The sequence below is a fragment of the Xenopus laevis genome, chromosome 8S, assembly GCF_017654675.1.
Source record: "Xenopus laevis strain J_2021 chromosome 8S, Xenopus_laevis_v10.1, whole genome shotgun sequence".
Taxonomy (NCBI): Eukaryota; Metazoa; Chordata; class Amphibia; order Anura; family Pipidae; genus Xenopus; species Xenopus laevis.
In genome coordinates, this window is record NC_054386.1 from 96,896,933 (window position 1) to 96,919,804 (window position 22,872).

Consider the following 22,872-nt stretch of genomic DNA (forward strand, 5'->3'; position numbering starts at 1 on the left):
CTCAAGTGTGTTTCGATTTAGTGCAAGCCCTGCCCTGTCTCTCAGTGATATAATATCTCACCTGTTTGCTTTCAGTTCAGCAGATCTGTAGAGAACTTCAAACTGCTAAATGCACTCGAACAAAGGCAACGTTGCCCAACCCCAGTAGGTGAGTACGGTAATTCAGGCGTATCACTTTTAAGGAAACTATCTGAACATTCATTTCTTTTTCTCAGGACGGAATTTCTCATTTTTCTAAATCTTTTATAATTCCCAGGGTATTTCTCTGGAATTGATTGACCATCCTGTGTCCTTTCTGGTAGTTGAACAAGAAGATGAAAGACATTGAACGAATATTTTTTCTCTCACTGCTCTTATACATTAGAGTTGGTAAGTGTCTGAGCAACAAAACAACAGTGTTACTGGTATTTGCTGTATTGAATACATACTATAACCTTTCCAACCTGTCCCCCTGGGATACCAGGCAGCTTCTAATAATATCATAATAACATACTGTAGCTACCGCCTGTCCCCGATTGCTCCTCTGCTGTTTCTCACTGGCAAGCAGAGGATTATGGGATCCCATTAGCTTTCTCCAGTTTATTTCCGCTCTTCTCCAAAACCTGCTTTTCCTAATTGTTCCCAACTGACATTCAATTTTGCATGATTTTTATAAAAATGAGTTATAAATGAACAGCTATAACTTGTACGGAGGGAGGTAATTGCTTTCTAGCACAGTGTTTATTTTTACATCCAAAGCACTTGCTGAAGTGGGTAAGATCTCATTCTGTGTTTTCTCCGTTTCTTCCCACTTAAAACCATACTGGGAGTTGTACTGGTTTTGTGTGTTTGTATATGAGGACATTCGATTGTAAACTTTACTGGGATTCGTGTGATTGACTTAAACGAAAACTATAACTCCAAATATCTGCTGGTTATTCATTCTGGGGGAATAGTTTTCCTTTAACATTTTCTGTTCAGTTAATAGCAGAAGTGTGGTTATCATGGTTGGCATACCTCTCGTCCCGTATTTCAAAAGAAAATCAGGGCAATGCCAAAGCGTGTGCAAAGTTTTATTGCCACTTATTAATGGCAACCAAATGACAGTTTAGTAAATGCTTTTTGATGATTGGCTGCTATTAGTTACTAGAACAGGAGCCTACCTCGGAGTTGGGGTTACATTACCCCCTTTAGTTTGTGGAACTGGTAACCAGTCAACCAGTTAATACAAACTTGTTGTTTGTATTTTGTGAACAGACACTATTTCATGTAACCATGGTCATGTCCCCAGGACAATGCATCTTGTAAACACTAGAATTTCCATTAGTATGAGGATCACAGATATACACAGCAATGAACTTGTGTGTTTTGCTTTACTGAAAACATTTGTGAAACTGGAAAAATTTACAACATTTTACTGAAATGCATTGGAGTCAATGGGAAGAGAAAATTACATTGGAGTTAAAGGAGAAGTTTCACTTAAAAATGACAACACTAGGGTGCAGGGGGCATTTAAAAAAAGTTTTTCCCCAACCAGAATGTGGGCTCTATTAGTCCACACCTTTGGCAGAGGAAACAGTTTTGGGTTGACAGGTGATTAACACAGCAAGTCTGATTAATGTGAAAGCCAAGGGGCTGAAAAACCACAAATCTTGCTCCTTCCCTAGTCTGCAGTATAAACGAGTGATGGGCGAATCTGTCCCATTTCGGTTTACGGAAAACGGCAAAAAAAATTGTGAAATGCATTGTCCATGGGCTTAAAAATAATTTTGAAGCATGCGACAATTTTTATACATGCGACCAGGGTCGGACTGGGGGCCCAGGGGCCACCTCCTTACCTGCTTCCCCCGTGCCACCTCCTTACTGTGAAAGTGAACGTTAGGCGCGCATGCGCGAACGCCACCCCTCCGCTGTGACGTGCGCTCAGATTGACGCACCTGTGCGAACGTCGCCCTGTGCATGCGCAAACTGGCGCCGAAAAATACATTTTTTTATTATCATCGGGAGAGGGGGTCTGGCCCAGTGGAGGCCCATGAGGGTCGGGGCCCACCGGGTTTTTTTTCCATTACCCCGCTGGGCCAGTCCAACACTGCATGCGACTATTTTGTCCAAATGCATTATATTACATGGGAGTCCAAATAATTTCAACGCGTGCCGATTTTTATGCAGCGACAATTTTGACGCGTGCCAATTTCCTGCTGGTCAGTTTCCCACCAGTCTGACCAGCAAGTAGTCAAGGAAGTTGTCAGGAGAAAGAAAGAGGCTGCTCTGATGTTCTTCTGCTTAGGAAAGATTTGAGAAAGGTTTCTAATTATTTTTCTAAGCAGAAGAACATCAGAGCAGTCTCTTTCTCTCTCCTGACAACTTCCTTGACTACTTGCTGGTCAGACTGGTGGGAAACTGACCAGCAGGTGGCGCTGTTGTAACAAAATTCATTCATATTAACAGTACATGTATCCCTTAATATCTGGGAATTAAAAGAAAATAAATAATGAATGTACATTACAAAAGTGCTTAGAATAGCACTCTCATCAATTTTATATTCACTTGTTTTAAAGGTTTACTTATCCTTTAAAGCTGTCTAATGTACCTGCCAGTACAACCACTTTAGAGAGAAAGAGAAGCATGTTAGTACCTTAATATGAAGCGCATTTCTTCTAATTTCAAGGCATATCTTCTGGAAACCTCTGCTGGTAAATAAATCATTAGAGAGATTATTATATGATCCCCTTATATATTTATACATAGTTATCATATCTCCCCTTAAGCGCCTCTTCTCCAGTTGGCAACATAAAAAATAGTCATTTGGTGTAATTATAAAGTTTACACTGTTAACTAGGATAGGGGTGCCCTTAAACCATTGAACCATGTGATATTTTTCATAGCATAAAGATCAGTCAGTGTGACATGTAATAGGAATGAAGAAAGAATAGTTGAACACTGAGGAATCCTTCTTAACCTGTTTGAGGGTGCATTGATAGGTCAGATAATGTTCTAAATGATGACGATGATTTCCCATTAAAAAAGCCTGGAATCCCAAGCCATTCTAAATGCCCCAATCACAAACGAGGAGGTAAAAAATGCAGTTTCTGGACCTTTCTATAGGTTAAGCCCCAGGCCCCGATGGGCTTCCCTCTGGATTCTACAAGAAACATATTGAAGATATAGTACCCCATTTGACATTGCAATTCAACAAAATAGCTGAAACTGATATGTCTAAAGCTGTAATAGTTATCATTCCAAAAAAAGGGAAGGACCTATCTCAGTGCTCCTCCTACAGGCCAATTTCATTAATCAATTGACGCCAAAATAATTGCCAAGATTTTAGCTAACCAGCTGAAGCCTTTTATGTCTAGTTTGGTCCATTCAGACCAAACGGGATTTATCCCAGGCAAGGCCACGGACATAAATGTGCGGAGACTCTTTACTAACCTCAAGATAACACATGAAAACAGTGAGAAGAGAGTGATCGATTCGTTAGACGCAGAGAAAGCATTCGACTATGTTGAGTGGACCTTTCTCTGGGAGCTTCTTAAGAGATATGGATTTGGCCCCCGTTATATTAAATGGATACGAGCACTATACTCTTCCCCCACGGCCCAGATACGTGCTAATAAAATGCTTTCATTACCCTTCCCACTTATGAGAGGAACAAGACAGGGATGCCCACTCTCCCCATTCCTGTTCTGCCTAGCTATAGAACCACTAACTGAAACTATCTGCAATACTAACACTATTCAAGGGTTAAGAAGGGGTAATCTCTGTGAAAAGATATCCCTTTACGCAGATGACATGTTATTGTACTTAGAAAACCCGGGGCCGGCTTTACAAAGTGCATTAGACTTGATAACTGAGTTTGGTCTGTATGCAGGGGTTAAGATAAACTGGCACAAGTCCAATCTGTATGCCATAGACCAGGAAGCGAAGAGCTTCTCCAACCTGGATACATCCCTGAAGTGGGTAGACAAGCTTAGTGGTTACTCGAGAGATTAAGCAATACAAATCGCACAATGTGGATCCCATTATGGCTGACATGAAAACCAAATTTATGCACTGGGAGGGGCTTCCTTTATCTCTGATGGGTTGGGTTAACCTTAGTAAAAATGAAGTATTTTCCCAAATTGTTGTGTTTAGAAATACCCCATGTTGGCTAACCAAGGCCTTCTTTTAAACAGGTGAACTCCCTAATTATTTCATTCTTATGGAGTAAAAAAGCCCCTAGAATTAGCATACACTCATTACAGAGGGATACTACTACTGGGGGACTAGCTCAGCCAGACCTTCAAATGTACTATTTGGCATCTGTTATGGTGACAGTGTGATGGTGGTTTGAATTGCAGTACTCACAGTGATGGAAGCTACGGTAATGGGTTCACTGGAGGCTTTACGTGTCTTGCCATATAGGGGGGGGACACACCAAAATCTTACAATGTCCATGAAGACCACTTTAAAAGCTTGGACAACAGCCCAGAAAATGCTTCGGACAAAAGGCGTACAGTCTTACTCGCCACATGCTCCTCTATGGCGAAATCCAGGATTACAACATTTGCTGAGCGTGCCAGCCACTCAATGGTGGGCATGGTTGGGAATTAAGTATATAAGAGACTTACAATATACCCAGAGGGACAATTGATACAAATAGATCAGTTGAATCTTATAGAGCCAATAACTCAAAATGTGGGAGCATGTAGGAGATTTGATTGCTTAGTAATATGTTGATAAATGTGTAATGACTTTCCCTGCGGTTCTAATATATCGCCCTGTGGATGGGATATTCAGGGAATGTGGCGTGTTGTGCATACATACATATGTTTATGTTTTATGTGTGAAAAATTCTAAAATAAAAACTTTAAAAAAAAAAAAACTGTGTTGGCTTTGTAGTAAATTAAAGGGGTAGTTGTTCAACATGAGTGTAGTTGGGCTTGAGCTGACCATACTTTTTGCCTATTGCTTTAACTATGAAAAATTGATGGTTTTCGCTTTTTCTTTAGCTAAACGGGACTGAACCTTCTCATGTTTGTTCCTTGTGAAATAGATAATTAGATTCCCACTTCACAGATAATCCACCAGCATATGTTCCTCTGCTAACAAAACAGTCACAACAAAAGGCTATGGGGGTTCATACACTGGAAATCGAATGATCTACTGCTTAAGGACCAAATGTGGAGTAACTTCACTTCCCCAGTTTGCCATGTTTAACTTATAAAATAACAAGTAATAGATTTTTCGTGATTATATCGATAGGCAAAAAGTATATTCAGCAGGAATCTATTTTTTTCACTAGACTAGTAAATCAAGATCCCAAGATAAAGATGTTCCCAATTCCCTTGCAGTATACTGTATAGTGTTTTGTCCCTGCTATTCACAAGCTAATATCTGACTTATGTTTATGGCTAAGAAGGACCCATATAAGTGCTAATCGTTTCCTATTCTTTCCTATTCTTTCTTTCTATCTTTATTGTGTGACCAGTAACAGGGAATGGACCTTCTCCAGTGATCGGCTGTGAATATGGGTCTGTCCTGCTGCCATGCAGTCTGTCATTTCCAGTTATAGAAGCAATTTGGGATTTTTCATTTAATGGACGCAGCGTAAAAGTGGCCGACTTTAGAAACCAAAAGTTTAGTATCATCAGGAAGGAGTTCCACAGCCGCATGGAATGGTCTCATAATGGAATCACATTAACGATCACAAACCTGACAATGGAGGATACTGGGATCTACACTGCACTTATTTATGACACTGAATACACAAAACATGAAATATCTCATAATCTCACAGTATTCAGTAAGTATAACATAGGCACTTCCTATGCACATGGAGCCAACATGCTGAATACACAAAAATAAGATTTTATTAAACATCACAGGGTTGGAGAATGAGTGATATGCTGTCTCTCAGTAATAGTGCAATAATATTGATAAAGAATGAATAAAACAGAGGTATAATATTACTTCACTTCCTGGGAAACTTTGCTCAAGTTAAGGGTCACTAGAGAAAGTTATAAACTTGCATATTCCTAAATACGGATGATGGATGTTTGTAATAAATTATATATTTTTTATGACAGACCTTTAACCCAAGCCAGAAATAAAGGGAGAATAGAAGCATAATGGAGAAGACAGGTGGGATGGGAATGGGCAGACAGAGAGCCAGGATCATTTGTACTGAGTTTAACACAGTAAATGTATTCCTGAATATGATCTTTTAGAATAATTGATCTGTTTACAATCACAGACCTTGTGCCCAAGCCAGAAATAAAGAGAGAAGAGTGCAAAGGAGACGGCCAATGTGATTATACCCTTCACTGTTCCGTCCCATCAGACTCACCGGCCCTGTCCTACAGTTGGAAGTACAGAGATAAGAACTCTGAGTATCATCACTATGCACATGGGAGCACAATCCAAATCTCATCACCCAATGAGACAATGACATTTCTCTGCTTGGTACAAAATCCTGCACAAGAGAATAATTCCACTGTTGTTATAGAAAGGAAAGGTACGTATGATAGAACCCCAGCACCAGACTAAACTTAGTTTCTAAAAGTGACATTATTGAGGAGTAAAGTCCCAACAGATGAAGCAAATGCAGTCTTACACAGACATTAAAAGGCTAGAAAGTCACCATATTCTTTAGAGTTTTAAAGCGGAGGAAACATGAAGGACATGGGAGAAATAATTTACTGGGAGTATATACATTATACAAGTACTAAGAGATGCAAAACGTGTGATGTGCGATTATGTGCTATTTATAGAAAGCTCTTGCAATACTGCTTGTACATTAAATGCACCGATCTTGTCCAGCTTTATAAATATAAACACGTGCAGGGCAAATATGTTTACTATGAGAATCATTCTGCGCTAAGTGAAGTTTATATTTTAGGGTTCATTTACATAAGAGAATACAGAGTGCAATGTGCAAATAAACCTGCAGTATGTGGCTCATAGCTTATTGTATTTTGCTCTCTATAAATTGCTGCAGGCCCAGTACTGTTTCTGGGGCACCTGACACTCCCCCTCTCCTGCTCCACACTCTTTATTGGTGAAGCCACTAATGCTTAGAGCTCTATTGCACCAGCAGAGTAGAACTTCCATTTACAGAAAGTCAGCTCTCGAGCCCATGACTAAGCACACTGAGGGGTGTGAAACGCATAGGGTGGATGGAGATGCAGCAATATTTTTAACTTTTCTACCAATAAAATTATTTTTTAGCTGAATATCTCTGATCCTGTGGATCCGTTCAGCTCTGCTTCCTTATTCTCAACTTCCTTGACTACTTAGTGGTCAGACTGGTGGGAAACTGACCAGCAGGTGGCGCTGTTGTAACAAAATTCATTCATATTAACAGTACATGTATCCCTTAATATCTTGGAATGAAAACTAAATAAATAATGAATGTACATTGCAAAAGTGCTTAGAATAGCACTCTCAACAATTTTACATTCACCTTTTTTAAAGGTTTACTTGTCCTTTAACTGTTCTAATTTCCCATTTGTCTTTGAATATTGAAAATACACATCCCCTTGTGAGTTATTTCTCTCTAGTACCCTATTTTAATATGTTTTAACATGATATTTGCTTTGTTGTTGTTCTTTCTTAGTTAATGCAGAAAATGAAAGGCTTCAGGTAGCAATGATGATTGCTCCTGGATTTGCTGCCCTTGTACTTGCAGCAGTTGTTTTTCTGTGTGTAAGAATGAGAAGAGAGAATAAAAAGGTAATTCAGTGACTCTGCATAGCACATCATAGCTTTCCAGTATCCCATCTGTTACACTCACAGCATATACATCTGGATTAGATACCCCAGGGCATCTCCAAACCCCAATCTCATCTAAACAGGATAATAAATCCGGCAGATGCCCATTAAAACAAAAACCTATTTTCTCCCAAGCTGTTTGAAGCAGTTCTTCTCCAGAAGCCTCACATCAATGCAAGAAGATAAACCAGCGCTTAAAGCTTTGGGACAAAAATATAGAAAAAAAATAATGTATTGAATATAATCGTATATATTTATGATTTATACCATCAGTCTTTAGTTTGTGGAGATGGTGATAGTTTAACAACTACTTTAGCTGACCTAAAATACAGTGCGGAATGTGTATAAACCAACCATTTCAATTTCCTCTATTAAAGTGCAAATAGTGCAAATGCATTCACTCAATTAATACATAATAAAGAGTGAGTCATAGTTCAACAGCACCTTTATCTATAACAAATTAAAGTACTAGGGACTTCAGTGGAGGCAAAAAGATATGTGTTTGTAAGCGCACTAGAGGCACTTTAGCGGGTTTACGAATGTTCATATTTTTTTTTTTCATTTTCACGATTCAGGTTTATATGGAAATATTCAAAGTTTTTTTTTCCCATTATTGGAAAACTGTAATTTCCTTAGTCCTCCAGGCAGCACAGATACTAATGGGTTAAGTCCCTCACCATCCCTGTAGCACAGGAAAAAAACACAATCATGAATAATTAATCAGCCTACAATTACCCACCTCAGTACCTCCTTCCCCAGTGTTCTTTTTCCTGCGCCATACCATTGCACAAGTCCTAGGGGCCATGTAGGCGAATATCCAGGCACTGAGGTGTTTGATGGCCGCATGGGGAACTACCTGAGGGTGAGTTTAAAGGGATGGAGGCCTTTTTTTCTGATGCTGGTAAGGTATTGGTGCTCGACCAATTCCTGAGGGATGGGCATCAAACAGCTGCCAGGCCTGTACCAACCCGAGCCAAGATAAAATGGATGAATTTATGTCTTGGTTTAACGATATTATGGAAAAGTCAATTGGAGCTTTTCATAAGTCAAGATCAGTGCCTAGTCATTCCAGAGCTGTGAGTGGGTCTGAATCAGAGACTGAATTGGGTGAAATAGGTTCTTCTGAACTTTCCTCTTCTACTTCAACCACTAAAAATAAAGATATGTATTTATTTTATGTGGAAAAGATGCCTAGACTACTGAAAGAAGTCAGGAAAATGGTTTGCCCAAAATCGGTGACAACAGAGTCTGGGAATAAATCGGCTTTACCTTTCTTTTCTGAAAAGAAACAAATTTGTTTTCCAATACATGATTCTTTGAAACAGATTTTTTCTGATGAATGGAAAAATCCGGGGAAAAAGCCGAAAATGATTAAAAGATTCAAACAGATGTTTCCCTTTGAGTCATCAGAGGTAGCGGAGTGGGAAGAGCCCCCGAAAGTTGACACGGCAGTTGACAGATTATTTAAACGCACTACGATTCCAGTTGAAGAGAGTGCATTAAAAGATCCTATGGATAAAAGAGCGGAATGTGCCCTAAGAAGGTCTTATTTAGCTGGGGCCAATGTGTGTAAACCGTCATTAGTGGCCATTTCTGTTTCCAGATCATTAAAATGCTGGTTAAATGATTTAGAAGAGGATATTGATACAGGAACTTCCAGAGATGATCTCCTGGATATGCTTTACCCGATAAAGCTAGCTACAGATTATTTATGTGATGTGGCGGTGGAGTCTTTTAAGTTGGGAGCAAGAACCATGTCTCTATCTACATCAGGTGGAAGAGCTCTATGGCTAAAGGCTTGGACGGCTGATCTACTGTAGCTTCTAAGAATAAGCTTATCTCAATGCCCTTTGAACCTGGAAAACTATTTGGTTCTTCTTTGGACAAATTGCTAGAAAGCCTAGTAACAGGAAAAGGGAAGACACTTCCACAAGACAGGCCCAAGGCTCAAAAGAAACAGTTTTTTGCTCCTCTACAAGAAGATTCTCTCCACAGTCTTCTAGAGGCAGGAGACCTTTCAGAGACGGAGAGAATAGAGACAAGTTCCGGAACAGAGTCTTAAAGTCCAAATTGGCAGCAAAGGAATTTAGTCAGAAGAAAGACTCCAGTCAGATTAAATCACCTAATTTCTGACGCCAGAAATCAAGAGGAAGTTGGGGGGAGACTGACTTTATTTTTCCCCATCTGGCAACAAACAACTTCCGACGCATGGTGTTAAATATAATAAAAGATGGTTATCGCATAGCATTTCATGAAAAAACCTTTGCACAAATTCTGCATAACAAAAAGACAAGACCCAATAAAACAAGAAGCTATTTTAATGGCAATAAGGCAATTTCTAGTAAAGAAAGTGTTGGAACCAGTTCCTCAAGAGGAAATAAAGATGGGTGTCTACTCAACAGTTTTCTTGGTTCCCAAACAAAACGGCTCTTTCAGATTAGTGGTGGATCTGAAGTTTCTCAACCAGTTTGTAAGGAAAGAAAAGTTCTGAATTGAAACCATCAAATCCACAATAAATATCCTACAACAAGGAGATCTGCTGGTTACGATAGATCTAAAGGACGCATACCTTCATATACCCATTCATCCTCTCAGCAGGAAGTATACACGCGTGGCAGTTTGGGAAAAAGGCAAGATTCATCATTTCCAATTCAGAGCCTTACAATTTGGGATAACTTCAGCTCCGAGAATATTTACCGAGGTGATTGTGGTTCTAGCAGCAGCACTGAGGGAGCAAGGTGTCTTCGTGGTGCCATATTTAGACGATTGGCTGCTAAAAGCCGAGAGTCTGGAGCAGACGAATCACCACTTGAAGAAAGCATTGAATATTCTGGAGTCGCATGGGTGAATAATCAATTTAGAAAAATTGATGCTGCAGCCTTCCACTTCAATAAAATTTCTGGGACTACAGTTAGATAGGTTACAGATGAGAATCTTTCTTCCTCCAGAGAAGATAACAACAATAATGTCATTAGTGAAGGAGTTTCTGCAATATCGAAAAATGCCAATTCGTCAGTCCATGAGATTGTTAGGTCTGATGACTGCTTCTATAGAAGCAGTACCTTGGGTAAGAGTTCATATGAGGAAGTTGCAGAAGGAAATTCTGTGCAGTTGGGACAAGTCGATACAATCTCTAGATCATTTCATGAGACTGTCAGTATCCCTGAAGAAATCTCTGAAATGGTGGATAAATCTGGACAACTTGAGAATTGGAATGCCCTTTCATCTTCTGAAATATCAAATAATAACAACGGATGCATCCGCATTAGGTTGGGGTGCTCACCTTGGAAGCAAGGTAGTCCAAGGGAAGTGGTCATCCTGGGAAAGGAGTCAATCTTCAAATTTCAGAAAGCTCAGGGCAGTTCGCCTGGCGTTGAAGAGTTTCAAGAGTGAAGAACCAGGAAGTGATGGTCCAATCAGACAACATAATAACAGTATCTTACATAAATCGCCAAGGAGGAACGAGAGCTCATTTACTAATGAGGGAATGCCAGAAGTTGATGTTCTGGGCGGAAGAGAATTTGAAGTTGATCAAAGCAGTTTACATAAAGGGGTCAGAGAACTGTCTTGCAGATCATCTCAGCAGGTAGATCATAGACCAAAAAGAATGGGAACTGAATCAGCAAGTGTTTCTGGATATTGTCAAGAGGTGGGGAATGCCTCAGATAGACCTGATGGCACAACAAGAAGGTGGGCAAATTTTGTTCCTTGTCAAGACTGGAGAACCCAAACTTCCTGGATGCAATGTCTTTTCCATGGAATTTCAAGAAAGCCTACATTTTTCCACCTCTGGCCATGATACAGAGAGTAGTGAAGCAGATCAAGCACGAACAGGCATCAATCATTTTGATAGCACTCTTTTGGCCAAGGAGTTTGGTTCACAGACCTGATGGTTCTATACAAGGGGACGTATTGGATACTGCCAAAGAGGAGAGATCTGTTAGTACAAGGGCAGATGTGTCATCCAAATCCATCCAAATGGAAACTGGCAGCATGGAATTTGACAAGTACTTGTTAATTAATCAAGGCCTCTCTCAGGAAGTTGTAAAAACACTGCTACATTCTCGTAAACAGTCCACTTCTAAAGTTTACAATAAAGTTTGGAAGATCTTCAGTTCTTGATGTGTCCAGAGAGATTTTCAGTCTATGACTTGTCCGGTGGCAGGGATCTTACAATTTCTGCAGGACGGATTTGACAAAGGGTTGAAGCCGGCTACTTTAAAGGACCATTTAGCAGCCATCTCAGCTATTACTTCTAGAGTTTTAACTTCAGATCCTTTGATCAAGCGTTTTATTAAAGGAATGATGAGGTTGAGGCCATGAGTAAAAATTCCTGTGGCAGCATGGGATCTCAATTTGGTATTGTCAGCATTATGCAAACATCCTTTTGAGCCCTTGGATTCTATTAGTCAAAAGCTTTTGGCATGGAAGACGGCGTTTCTAGTTGCATTAATATCTGCCAGAAGGGTAGGAGAGTTGCAAGCATTGGCAGCTAATCCACCATATACTTTATTCTTTCCAGAAAAAGTGGTACTCAGAGCTCTACCTTTTTTTAGACCAAAAGTTCCTTCTACGCAAAATATTAATGCTCAAATTATACTTCCATCTTTTTTTCCGGTGCCTTCCACTGTGGAGGAAGAAGAGCTTAATAAGCTAGATGTAAGAAGATGTCTGTCTATTTATATCGAGAGAACAAAAAGCTTCAGAGACTCGGAACATCTTTTTATTTCCTTTATGGGGAAGTCGAAAGGAAACAAGGTTGCAAAATCCACTATTGAAGCCTGGGTGAAGAATACGATTTCTTTGGCCTATACTTCTTTGGGAAAAGATACTCCTGATCAATTAAGAGCTCATTCAACAAGAGCAGTTGCTACGTCTTGGGCAGAAAAGTCAGCCTTGAGTTTGGAAGAAATCTGTAAAGCAGCCACATGGAGCAGCATTTCTACATTTACAAGATTCTAACGCCTTGGGGCCGATTCAGTAAGGGTCGAATATCGAGGGATAATTAACCCTCGATATTCGACTAGGAACTAAAATCTTTCGACTTCAAATATCGAAGTCGAAGGATTTAGCGCAGATAGTACGATCGAAGGATTATTCCTTCGATCGAACGATTAAATCCTTCGAATCAAACGATTCGAAGGATTTAAATCCAACGATCGAAGGAATATCCTTCGATCAAAAAAAGTTAGCCAAGCCTATGGGGACCTTCCCCATAGGCTAACATTGACTTTGGTAGCTTTTAGATGCCGAACTAAAAACTAGTTTTTTTTAAAGAGACAGTACTTCGACTATCGAATGGTCGAATAGTCGAACGATTTTTACTTCGAATCCTTCGATTCGAAGTTGTAGTCATAGTCGAAGGTCGAAGTAGCCCATTCGATGGTCGAAGTAGCCCAAAAAAAACTTCGAAATTCAAAGTTTTTTTACTTCGAATCCTTCACTCGAAGTTAGTGAATCGGCCCCCTTGACTTAGCAGCCTTGAATGATGCAGCCTTTGGCCTTTGGAGGCAGTACTTCAAGATCCTTAAACCCACCCTGGTTATACTAGCTTGCTAGATCCCATTAGTATCTGTGCTGCCTGGAGGACTAAGGAAAAGAAATTTATACTTACCCAAATTTTCTTTTTCTTTAGTCCAGAAGGTAGCACATTCTTTCCCTCCCTGAATAAAATTATAAGCATTCTATAGTGTTTTGGCTTGTTTTTTTTCATTGGCTTGTATATAACACTGGGGAAGGAGGTACTGAGGTGGGTAATTGTAGGCTGATTAATTATTCATGATTGGGACTTAACCCATTAGTATCTGTGCTGCCTTCCGGACTAAAGAAAAAGAAAATTTATTTTATTTTATAAAGTATAAAATAAAGTATAAAATTTTTCTTTTTTCATGATTTATCAAAAGTCGAAAAGAGAAAAAACACTAACAAACGAAAACCTCTCCAGCTAAAAGCAGTCAAGAGTGTAGAAGTCAATGGGAGTTTGTCCCAAGCACATAAATCATTGAATAATCCTATTGTGGTTTTTCGTTTGTTGAGATTCCAACATTCATGGTTTTCGAGCTTTTCAAGGAAATTTTTGTTCAAGTATTCTCAATTTGTATTTTATAATAAATGTCTGGGTTTTTTAGAAGTGAGTTTAGTCGAGTTTCTAATACTCTCTAAATGCTCAAAACTCAATTTTTATTCAGTTTCCTCCAAAATGATAGAGAAGATCACTGATTGGCAGTTGTTCAACTATCACCATCTCCACATACACATTTCTTTTTACTTTGTTCCATCTCCATACACTGGTTTATATCTTCTTTTGTGACAGTTGCTGCAACTGACTAGTAAGGAGTTTGATAATCAAACAGGAATCAGATACCCCACACTGTCTCACCACCACACATTGTCATATCATCACACTGGATTTATCAAGCCGTATATTATATTTTGATATAAACATTTTCCATTAATTCCAAAATTCCAGTGCAAAAAGCAGCAGATGCATGAAAATACTGTGTAACTAGGTGATCATTTATTGAGGCTTTTTACCCCCCGTTTGTACACATCCAATACTGCCAGAATTTACTCACTGCCTGAATTTTTCCCATTCACTTGAACGGTTTATGTTATAAAATAATGGTGTAAAATATGAGTATAAAAGTAAATACCTTAATAAATCTGCCATTTGATTTAATATTACTTGTTTTATTACCTTTTTTACTAATTTTATACAAATTTGCACCATGACTTGTAACCCATAACAGCCAGTCAGCGAGTGGCATTTATTGCTCATATCATTGGTTGTTATGGTTACCCTTTATTATTTCCCTAATTACTGATCCTTATGGCCTTTCAGTTTTTTTGTCTGATTGTAGGGATTCTTACCTCTCTCCTCACTTGGTACATTCCTGCAGAAAGCCCGGGCCCCAAACTCTTCTTTTTCTTCACTGGGCTTCACTAAGCTTCTCTTTCTTTACCTACTTTGTCCTGTCCTGTTATCCCTGCCTGTCAGTCACTGATTACTTGGAAAATGATTTATTTATCAGGGAAAATGTCACATTATTTAGTCTCAAGCTAATAATAAAATCTTGTTTAATTTTCCAGAAGGAAGATATTACATATAGTGATATTCAGTCCTTTCCACAGGGGAGAACAAATGAGGTAAGAAGTGATCTCTGCTCTACAAATGTTCTCTCTGTTATACAGGGACCTCTCTCCCATACCTGCTGCAATGTCCATAAAGTCACACATGATACACAGACACTGCTTTATATGTAATGCAAACTATATATTATATAACAATATATTTTTTATATTTTTATATATATATATATATATATATATATATATATATATATATATATATATATATATATATATATATATAATAATTGCCATTGAATTCAATGTCTGTCTGCCTGTAAATTCTTTGTAAGTCCGCCTCTCACTCCTGTAACAGAAGTGACAGTTGTTATAGTGTTCTTTAGAACAGTATACCGCCCAACATTTTGGAAATAGAAAGAGGGACAAAAAAGACCAAGCAGGAAAAATTTTTGACCATGCCCATTTTTGTGGCCGCACTCCCTAAATACCATGTACATTTTACAAAATTTGACAGGTTATGAATTGTTTTTAGTATGTTATAGAATGGCCATTATATAGTGAATAAAGTTCCCCTCTTGTAAAATATAAGGATATTATAAGTTACAGAGGAGTTCCATGACCATATAAAAGTACGAGGCCGAAGGCCGAGTGTTTTTATACAGGTCATGGAACTCCGAGGTAACTTCTAATATCCTCATATTTTACAACTGGGGGTACTTTATTTATTATAATACACAAGTTTCAGTGAGTCATGTGACAGAAATGACATCAGAACTCACCGTTTATAACTGATGACATCAGAACTCACCGTTTATAAGGATATAATTTACGAGATATTCATAGCTTTTGTGTATTATAAGCAACTTTTCAATTGGTCTTTATTGTTTATTTTTAATATTTTTTTTTTTAATTATTTGCCTTTCTATTACTGGCCCTTATGCCCTTGCAGTTTTATTATCTGATTGTAGGGATTCTCACCTGTCTCCTCTCTTGGTACATTCCTGCAGAAAGCCCGAGGGCCCTAAATAGACATTTGTGTAACTCTTCTGTTTCTCCACTGGGACCTCACGGCCTATTGAAAAGCTTCTCTTTCTTTACCTACTTTGTCCTGTCCTGTTATCCCTGCCTGTCAGTCACTGATTACTTGGGAAATTAGTTATTTATCAGGGCAAATGTCACATTATTTAGTCTCAAGCAAATAATAAAATCTTGTTTTATTTTCCAGAAGGAAGATATTACATATAGTGATATCCAGGCCTTTCCACAGAAAAGAACAGATGAGGTAAAACGTGATCTCTGCTCTACAAATGTTCTCTCTGTTATACAGGGACCTCTCTCCCATACCTGCTGCAATGTCCATAAAGTCACACATGATACACAGACACTGCTTTATATGTAATGCAAACTATATATTATATAATATATTTTTTATATTTTTATATATATATATATATATATATATATATATATATATATATATATATATATATATATATATATATATATATATATATATATATATATATATAACAAACAAGAGAAAGTTGTGCTCACCACTATTTTTTAAAACCATTAGGCGGGGGTGCAATGAGGGTGTGACCACAAAATACATATAGTCAAATACAAGAGTCCTCTGCACTCAACCCATTATCAATATATTTAAGACAGAGACGTTTTGTGCTACTGCTACTGAAAAATGCCTTACCCTTTAAACAACACAGGGATTATTTGTCCATATATTGCAATATATTTAAGCTGAACAACTACGTCACACTCATCCCATATCTGGCCAGTCCTACGCTTAATTTTCATCTGATTCATTAAGAATTCAATTGCTTAATTATACATTTTACAAAGGGACTAAGTTTTACCTGCAACTTACTCGCTGCTTTCAAAGTAAAACTCCCAAACTTGGCTGCCCTTTTATTAGACACCAGTGGGATCACCTGACTATAGCTGGGAGGGGTGGGAGCTACAACATGGAGCTGGTCACTGCTCCAGGCATGTTCCAGGGGCTGCTGCCGCCTGAGGCAGCAGCCCCAATGCCGCCCCTCCTCCTGCTCCGCTCTTCTAACTACCAGCGTCGGAGCGGGTGGAGGAGGGGCCGCATCGCTAGTGCAGTGAGCGCTATTGCGCTCGCTGCGCTAGAAGAGCCGAATTTCTGTTTTAAAAACCGGAAATTCGGCTCTTAAAGTTACCAGAGGCGGCTTTTTGCCGCCCCTGGTAACTGGTCGCTCCGTGCCGCCTGAGGCAAGATTCTCACCTTGCCTCATGGCCGGAGCGGCCCTGCACTGCTCCTGTATAACTATAACAAACAAGGGAAAGTTGTGCTCACCACTATTTTTTAAAACCATTAGGCGGGGGTGCAATGAGGGTGTGACCACAAAATACATATAGTCAAATACAAGAGTCCTCTGCACTCAACCCATTATCAATATATTTAAGACAGAGACATTTTGTGCTACTGCTACTGAAAAATGCCTTACCCTTTAAACAACACAGGGATTGTTTGTCCATATATTGCAATATATTTAAGCTGAACAACTACGTCAAAGTCATCCCATATCTGGCCAGTCCTACGCTTAATTTTCATCTGGCCAGATATGGGATGACTTTGACGTAGTTGTTCATCTTAAATATATTGCAATATATGGACAAACAATCCCTGTGTTGTTTAAAGGGTAAGGCATTTTTCAGTAGCAGTAGCACAAAATGTCTCTGTCTTAAATATATTGATAATGGGTTGAGTGCAGAGGACCTCTTGTAGTTGACTATATATATCTATATATATATCTATATCTATATATATATCTATATCTATATATATATATATATATGTAATAATTGCCATTGAATTCAATGTCTGTCTGCCTGTAAATTCTTTGTAAGTCCGCCTCTCACTCCTGTAACAGAAGTGACAGTTGTTATAGTGTTCTTTAGAACAGTATACCGCCCAACATTTTGGAAATAGAAAGAGGGACAAAAAAAAGAGCAAACAGCAAAATTTTTGACCATGCCCATTTTTGTGGCCGCACTCCCTAAATACCATGTCCATTTTACAAAATTTGGCAGGTTATGAAATTTTTTTAGTATGTTATAGAATGGCCATTATAAGCAACTTTTCAATTGGTCTTTATTGTTAATTTTTAGTTTTTTTTTAATCATTTGCTTTTCTATTACTGGCCCTTATGCCCTTGCAGTTTTATTATCTGATTGTAGGGATTCTCACCTGTCTCCTCTCTTGGTACATTCCTGCAGAAAGCCCGAGGGCCCTAAATAGACATTTGTGTAACTCTTCTGTTTCTTCACTGGGACCTCACGGCCTATTGAAAAGCTTCTCTTTCTTTACCTACTTTGTCTTGTCCTGTTATCCCTGCCTGTCAGTCACTGATTACTTGGGAAATAAGTTATTTATCAGGGAAAATGTCACATTATTTAGTCTCAAGCAAATAATAAAATCTTGTTTTATTTGCCAGAAGGAAGATATTACATATATTGCTATTCAGGCGTTTCCACAGGAGAGAACAGATGAGGTAAAACGTGATCTCTGCTCTACAAATGTTCTCTCTGTTATACAGGGACCTCTTTCCCATACCTGCTGCAATGTCCATAAAGTCACACATGATACACAGACACTGCTTTATATGTAATGCAAACTATATATTATATAACAATATATCAAACATGTGTTCTTCTGTGCCTGTATTACAGCCTTGGCTCCATGTGCATGCACTCTAGCCGATGCAGTGCTTCCAGCCATAGGGACTGATACGCGGCCTGTGTTTATCAGCAAGCTGTGATTCAGCCCTGTGTGTTTCTGGTCTTAAGAATGACTTAAAGGGGTTGTTCACCTTTAAGAGTAAGGTCACACTGGGCGTTTCGGGGAGATTTAGTCGCCTGTCGACTAATCGCCTCGTCTTTGCGATGACCAATCTCCCTGAATGCCTTCTGGCTAAAATGAAAAATCGCTGGCGCTAAGCACACGCGTCGATTCGGTTTCCGAAGTCGCCCAAAGTTTTCTTGTGAGCTCGAAATTCGAATTTTCACTTCGACCCTTGATAAATCTGATTTGATTGGTTGCCATGAGTTACTGCCCATGGGCAAAAATGCCCAGTGTTGATAAATTACCCCCATTGTGTGCTGTGCCCCCTGCACTGGGAGCCTACTCATTCGTTGAGCCTACTCATTCGTATGTATTTGCTTGTGCCCCAGCACGGCCACTGTCCCTATGGGAGGTTGATTGTTTTTTTCCTTTTTGCTGGATTTTCCCCATAATTGTGTTTTTAAAAGAAAATAAAAAGCACACCAGGGTTTAGATGGCAGACTTTTTTTTTTTGAAAAAAGATGATCTTGGAAAAATATCTCCCTTTTCTTACTTATAGCCCTCTGCTGATAATACATCTGCCCCTTGGCATTTCTCAAGTACAGTCTCTGTAACACTCATTTGCTTTTACAGAACTTGATGATACCAGAGCCTTTGTTATGTCCAGTAAAAACCTATGTGGAAATAAAGAGATATCTGTAGCTAGGTGAGTAATATCAGATTCTGTGGTCTAATTAAATATTTGTTATGTAACTGCCTCATGTCAGAAAACCAATCACTGATATATCACATGTTGGTATTATTTGTACCATTTATTTCACAATATAGAGGCACAATCATCCCACCATACCAGGATCACTATGGATCCAATAAGGGACTGATTTTAAAAGGGAACAATAAGAAAAGATGGGAACTTGGACTTGAACTGGGTACATTTGGGTGGGTTCTAGTATGATGCACTCCCCTTTTTTCCAAGGGGATAAATAGTGTGTGAGCTGTATTCCCAGACAGGCTTGATAAAGGGCAAGATAAGGCCCTAAATGTTGCCTGAAATGTCACCAAAATAAATCAGTTTTTCACCTTGGAAACCAGGAGTGCTGCAGTGCCATTTATTTTATACTATTGGCAAAAGGTTTTTAATTTTGGATGTTGTGCTTGCATGTGCACAAACACAAATGAACACATCGGAGCTACAAGGGTTAACTTCAGCCCACACTGAGGAGGTTATTGCAAGGATTATTGGTCTGGACAGAGGAAACAGTGACTTCCTTTGGATCCCTGGTAAGAAAAATCTGCAGAGATTGTTGGAAAAAAACCCCAAAAACTGCTTAGTTGGCCTTGAACTAAATTCCACAACAAAGGATTCTCAGAGTACTGAAAGTTAATCTGCGTCCCAACCCTTTTCACCGAGAACACTGGTTTTAAACATAATTATGAGCAAATACTGAAGAAATGCTGGTTTGATCGTCTTCTGAATATTAAAGGGAATTCAAAGGAACAAGGAGATTGAAAGAGAACTCGAATCACTAAGTCCTGTTTGAGAATATATATAATATATATATAACCCTCTTGTGATTTAGTGCCAGCGTGAATCAGAGGACTATAGAGTCGGTCTATCGCTGGACGGAGCAGGAGCTGTGTGACACCATCAGTTAGTGCCAATTCCCCATACAATAGAGTCTAAGACTACACACAAGGGTGGAACGCCAGGACCAGGAAAGTCATCGCTGGAGCTATAGAGCGCAGTTCCCAGGATTTTTCAAGCTCCACTTTGTTTTAGAAGAAACCTTCCAGGACCACAGAAGTGACAGAGGAGAGGGGGGAAGAGGCTCAAGTGCTCATTATACAATGGGAACAAGGAGGCAGCAACAAAACTACTCAGTGAGACAACAAACCTCTATTACAACAAGCCTACATCAGTATATAATATAAGTATATAATATTTCCTCTATCCTTCTCCTTAATCAACAGGTTTCATCATTAAAATGATATTGATAAGATCACCAGGCAAATGTAGATGTAGGCAGCTTATACACCTCTATATCACATGAAATGGGGATGCAAGCTGTAGGAGCTGCTTTACACAACACATTGTACAACACTACAGAACAGACTTTTCTCCTTGATCAAGGCCAGGCACAAAGATTCAACCGAATCCGAATCCTTCTGAAAAAGGCCGAACCTTGGCCGAATCCCAAACCGAATCCTGGATTTGGTGCATCCCTAATTTTAGCCTCGCTATACTTAGGTTTGTTCATAATTTGCAATGGTACTAGTAATACATTACTACAGTTTCAGGAATGGTTGAATCCATGTCTTTCCTTGATTTAAAAATCTCCAACAAAAAATGGCATATTAAGCCCTGATTGGTACGAGAAGCCCACTGATCACAATACACTGCTACACTTTGACAGCTTTCCACCCACGTTTATCGGAAACGCTCAGCTAGCCAGAATAAAAAGGATCGTATCTGATCCCAATTTATATTCTGAAAGGGCCAGAGAAATGTTAACATGTTTCAAAAACAGATTCTATCAGGGTCGGACTGGGGTGCGGAGGCCCACGGGCCCCCCGAAGTCCCTGTTGCTTCCTGCTTAGCATCCCCAGGGGAGGGCAGGCAGGGATTGGGTCTGGATCGGGGCCACCGGATTTTTTTCCAGTATCCCGCTGGCCCAGTCTGACCCTGGAGACTATACACCAAAGTATGGAACAAGTTCAGGAGGCTCCCAGTGTAAGTTTATTAGAATCACAAGATAAAGCTAAAGAAAACAAAAACATGGCCTTTGTAAGCAAGTATACATCGGCTAATAATCATGTTTCAAGAATTTTGCACAAACACTGGCATGTGCCAAGAATCTTCCCCAATGGCCTATAAGAGGGGGTGAAACCTAAGGGACAGATATTGACCCACAAAGAAATGTAATTAGGGACATATTCCTGCCTGGACAGTGCCCAGTGTAACAAGTTTCAAGTTATTGATAGTGTTCCGAATCTAAGAAGGGCTGGTGATTGCCTGAAAACAAGGGATGCACCGAATCCAGGATTCGGGATTCGGCCTTCATCAGCAGGATTCAGATTTGGCCGAATCCTTCTGCCTGGCAGAACCGAATCCGAATCCTAATTTGCATATGCAAATTAGGGGCGGGAGGGAAATCGTGTGAATTTTTGTCACTAAACAAGGAAGCAAAAAATGTTTTCCCCTTCCCACCCCTAATTTGCACATGCAAATTAGGATTCGGATTCGTTATTCGGCGAATCTTTCAAGAAGGATTCGGAGGTTCGTCCGAATCCAAAATAGTGGATTCATTGCATCCCTACTGAAAACTTAAAACAAAAGAAATGTCTTGCATTAACTTGATACATTGTGGCCAAGGGGCCTGAACAGAGAATATAAACCTTTCATTTTGGGATGTACCTTGTAGCTCAGACAGAGGTCTATGCACACCCTTTTGTGATATGTTTGTATATGACATTTATATGTCTGTTTTAACTCTTTTTAAAGGGTATCGGTTTGTTTAAGAAGAGATGCCAGATCCCAGACTGCATTATGGTATAATAGAAAACTTTTCAATCCGGGGAAATATTCAACCTGAAATATATCGCATGATTTTTAAAAGGCGACTATAAGAAAAGAGGGGGACTTCTTTTGGACTCTACGTTGCACTTTTGCTTGGCTGCTGTATCTTTGAGGTGACACTCCCCCTTTTTCTGAGCTGATAAATATTATGATCTGTTTCCAGGCAGGGAAGATAAACCCTGAAACATTGCCTGAAATATATATACTGTATACTAATCTGCACAATCAATATCTGCTGTTCATGCTCTTCATGCAGGAGTCAGGAATAAAAAGTTGACTCCACCTCCCACATGAAAAGCAACATAGAACAATAAAATGTAATCTTAAAAAAATAAATAAAAATAAAAGTCAAAAATAAAATAAAATATCAGAAAAATATCTGAAACCAAGTGAACTGAAAAAAGTGAGACTGAGATTGAATGCGATGTGGTAAGAGACATGGGAAGGAAAGAATGAGGCCACTGCCTGGATCAGCTACAAGGTACAAGTACACTGCACTGCAGGATTGCAAACAGGCCAATATAATGTTCATTTTAGCATACTCCTGCTTAAAGGGGGGGGGTAGTTAATAATTAATGGGATACTGTCATGGAAAAACATGTTTTTTTCCAAAACACATCAGTTAATAGTGCTGCTCCAGCAGAATTCTGCA

General features: G+C 39.2%; 1 protein-coding gene across 2 annotated transcripts; it reads left to right on the forward strand.

Annotated features, from left to right (window-relative positions):
- Positions 1–45: 45 nt before the first annotated feature.
- Positions 46–22,575, forward strand: LOC108705501 (SLAM family member 9-like). 2 transcript variants are annotated; one of them, XM_041574455.1, is made up of 10 exons: positions 46–148; positions 257–369; positions 5,450–5,764; positions 6,215–6,475; positions 7,577–7,692; positions 14,821–14,877; positions 16,046–16,102; positions 18,297–18,353; positions 19,277–19,349; positions 22,146–22,575. In XM_041574455.1, the coding sequence occupies exons 2-9, from the start codon at positions 315–317 to the stop codon at positions 19,343–19,345; spliced, it is 987 nt and encodes a 328-aa protein (XP_041430389.1). In that variant the 5' UTR covers positions 46–148; positions 257–314; the 3' UTR covers positions 19,346–19,349; positions 22,146–22,575. The 2 variants fall into 2 exon arrangements, with proteins under 2 accessions (XP_041430389.1, XP_041430390.1); XM_041574456.1 differs by lacking the exon at positions 18,297–18,353.
- Positions 22,576–22,872: the final 297 nt, after the last annotated feature.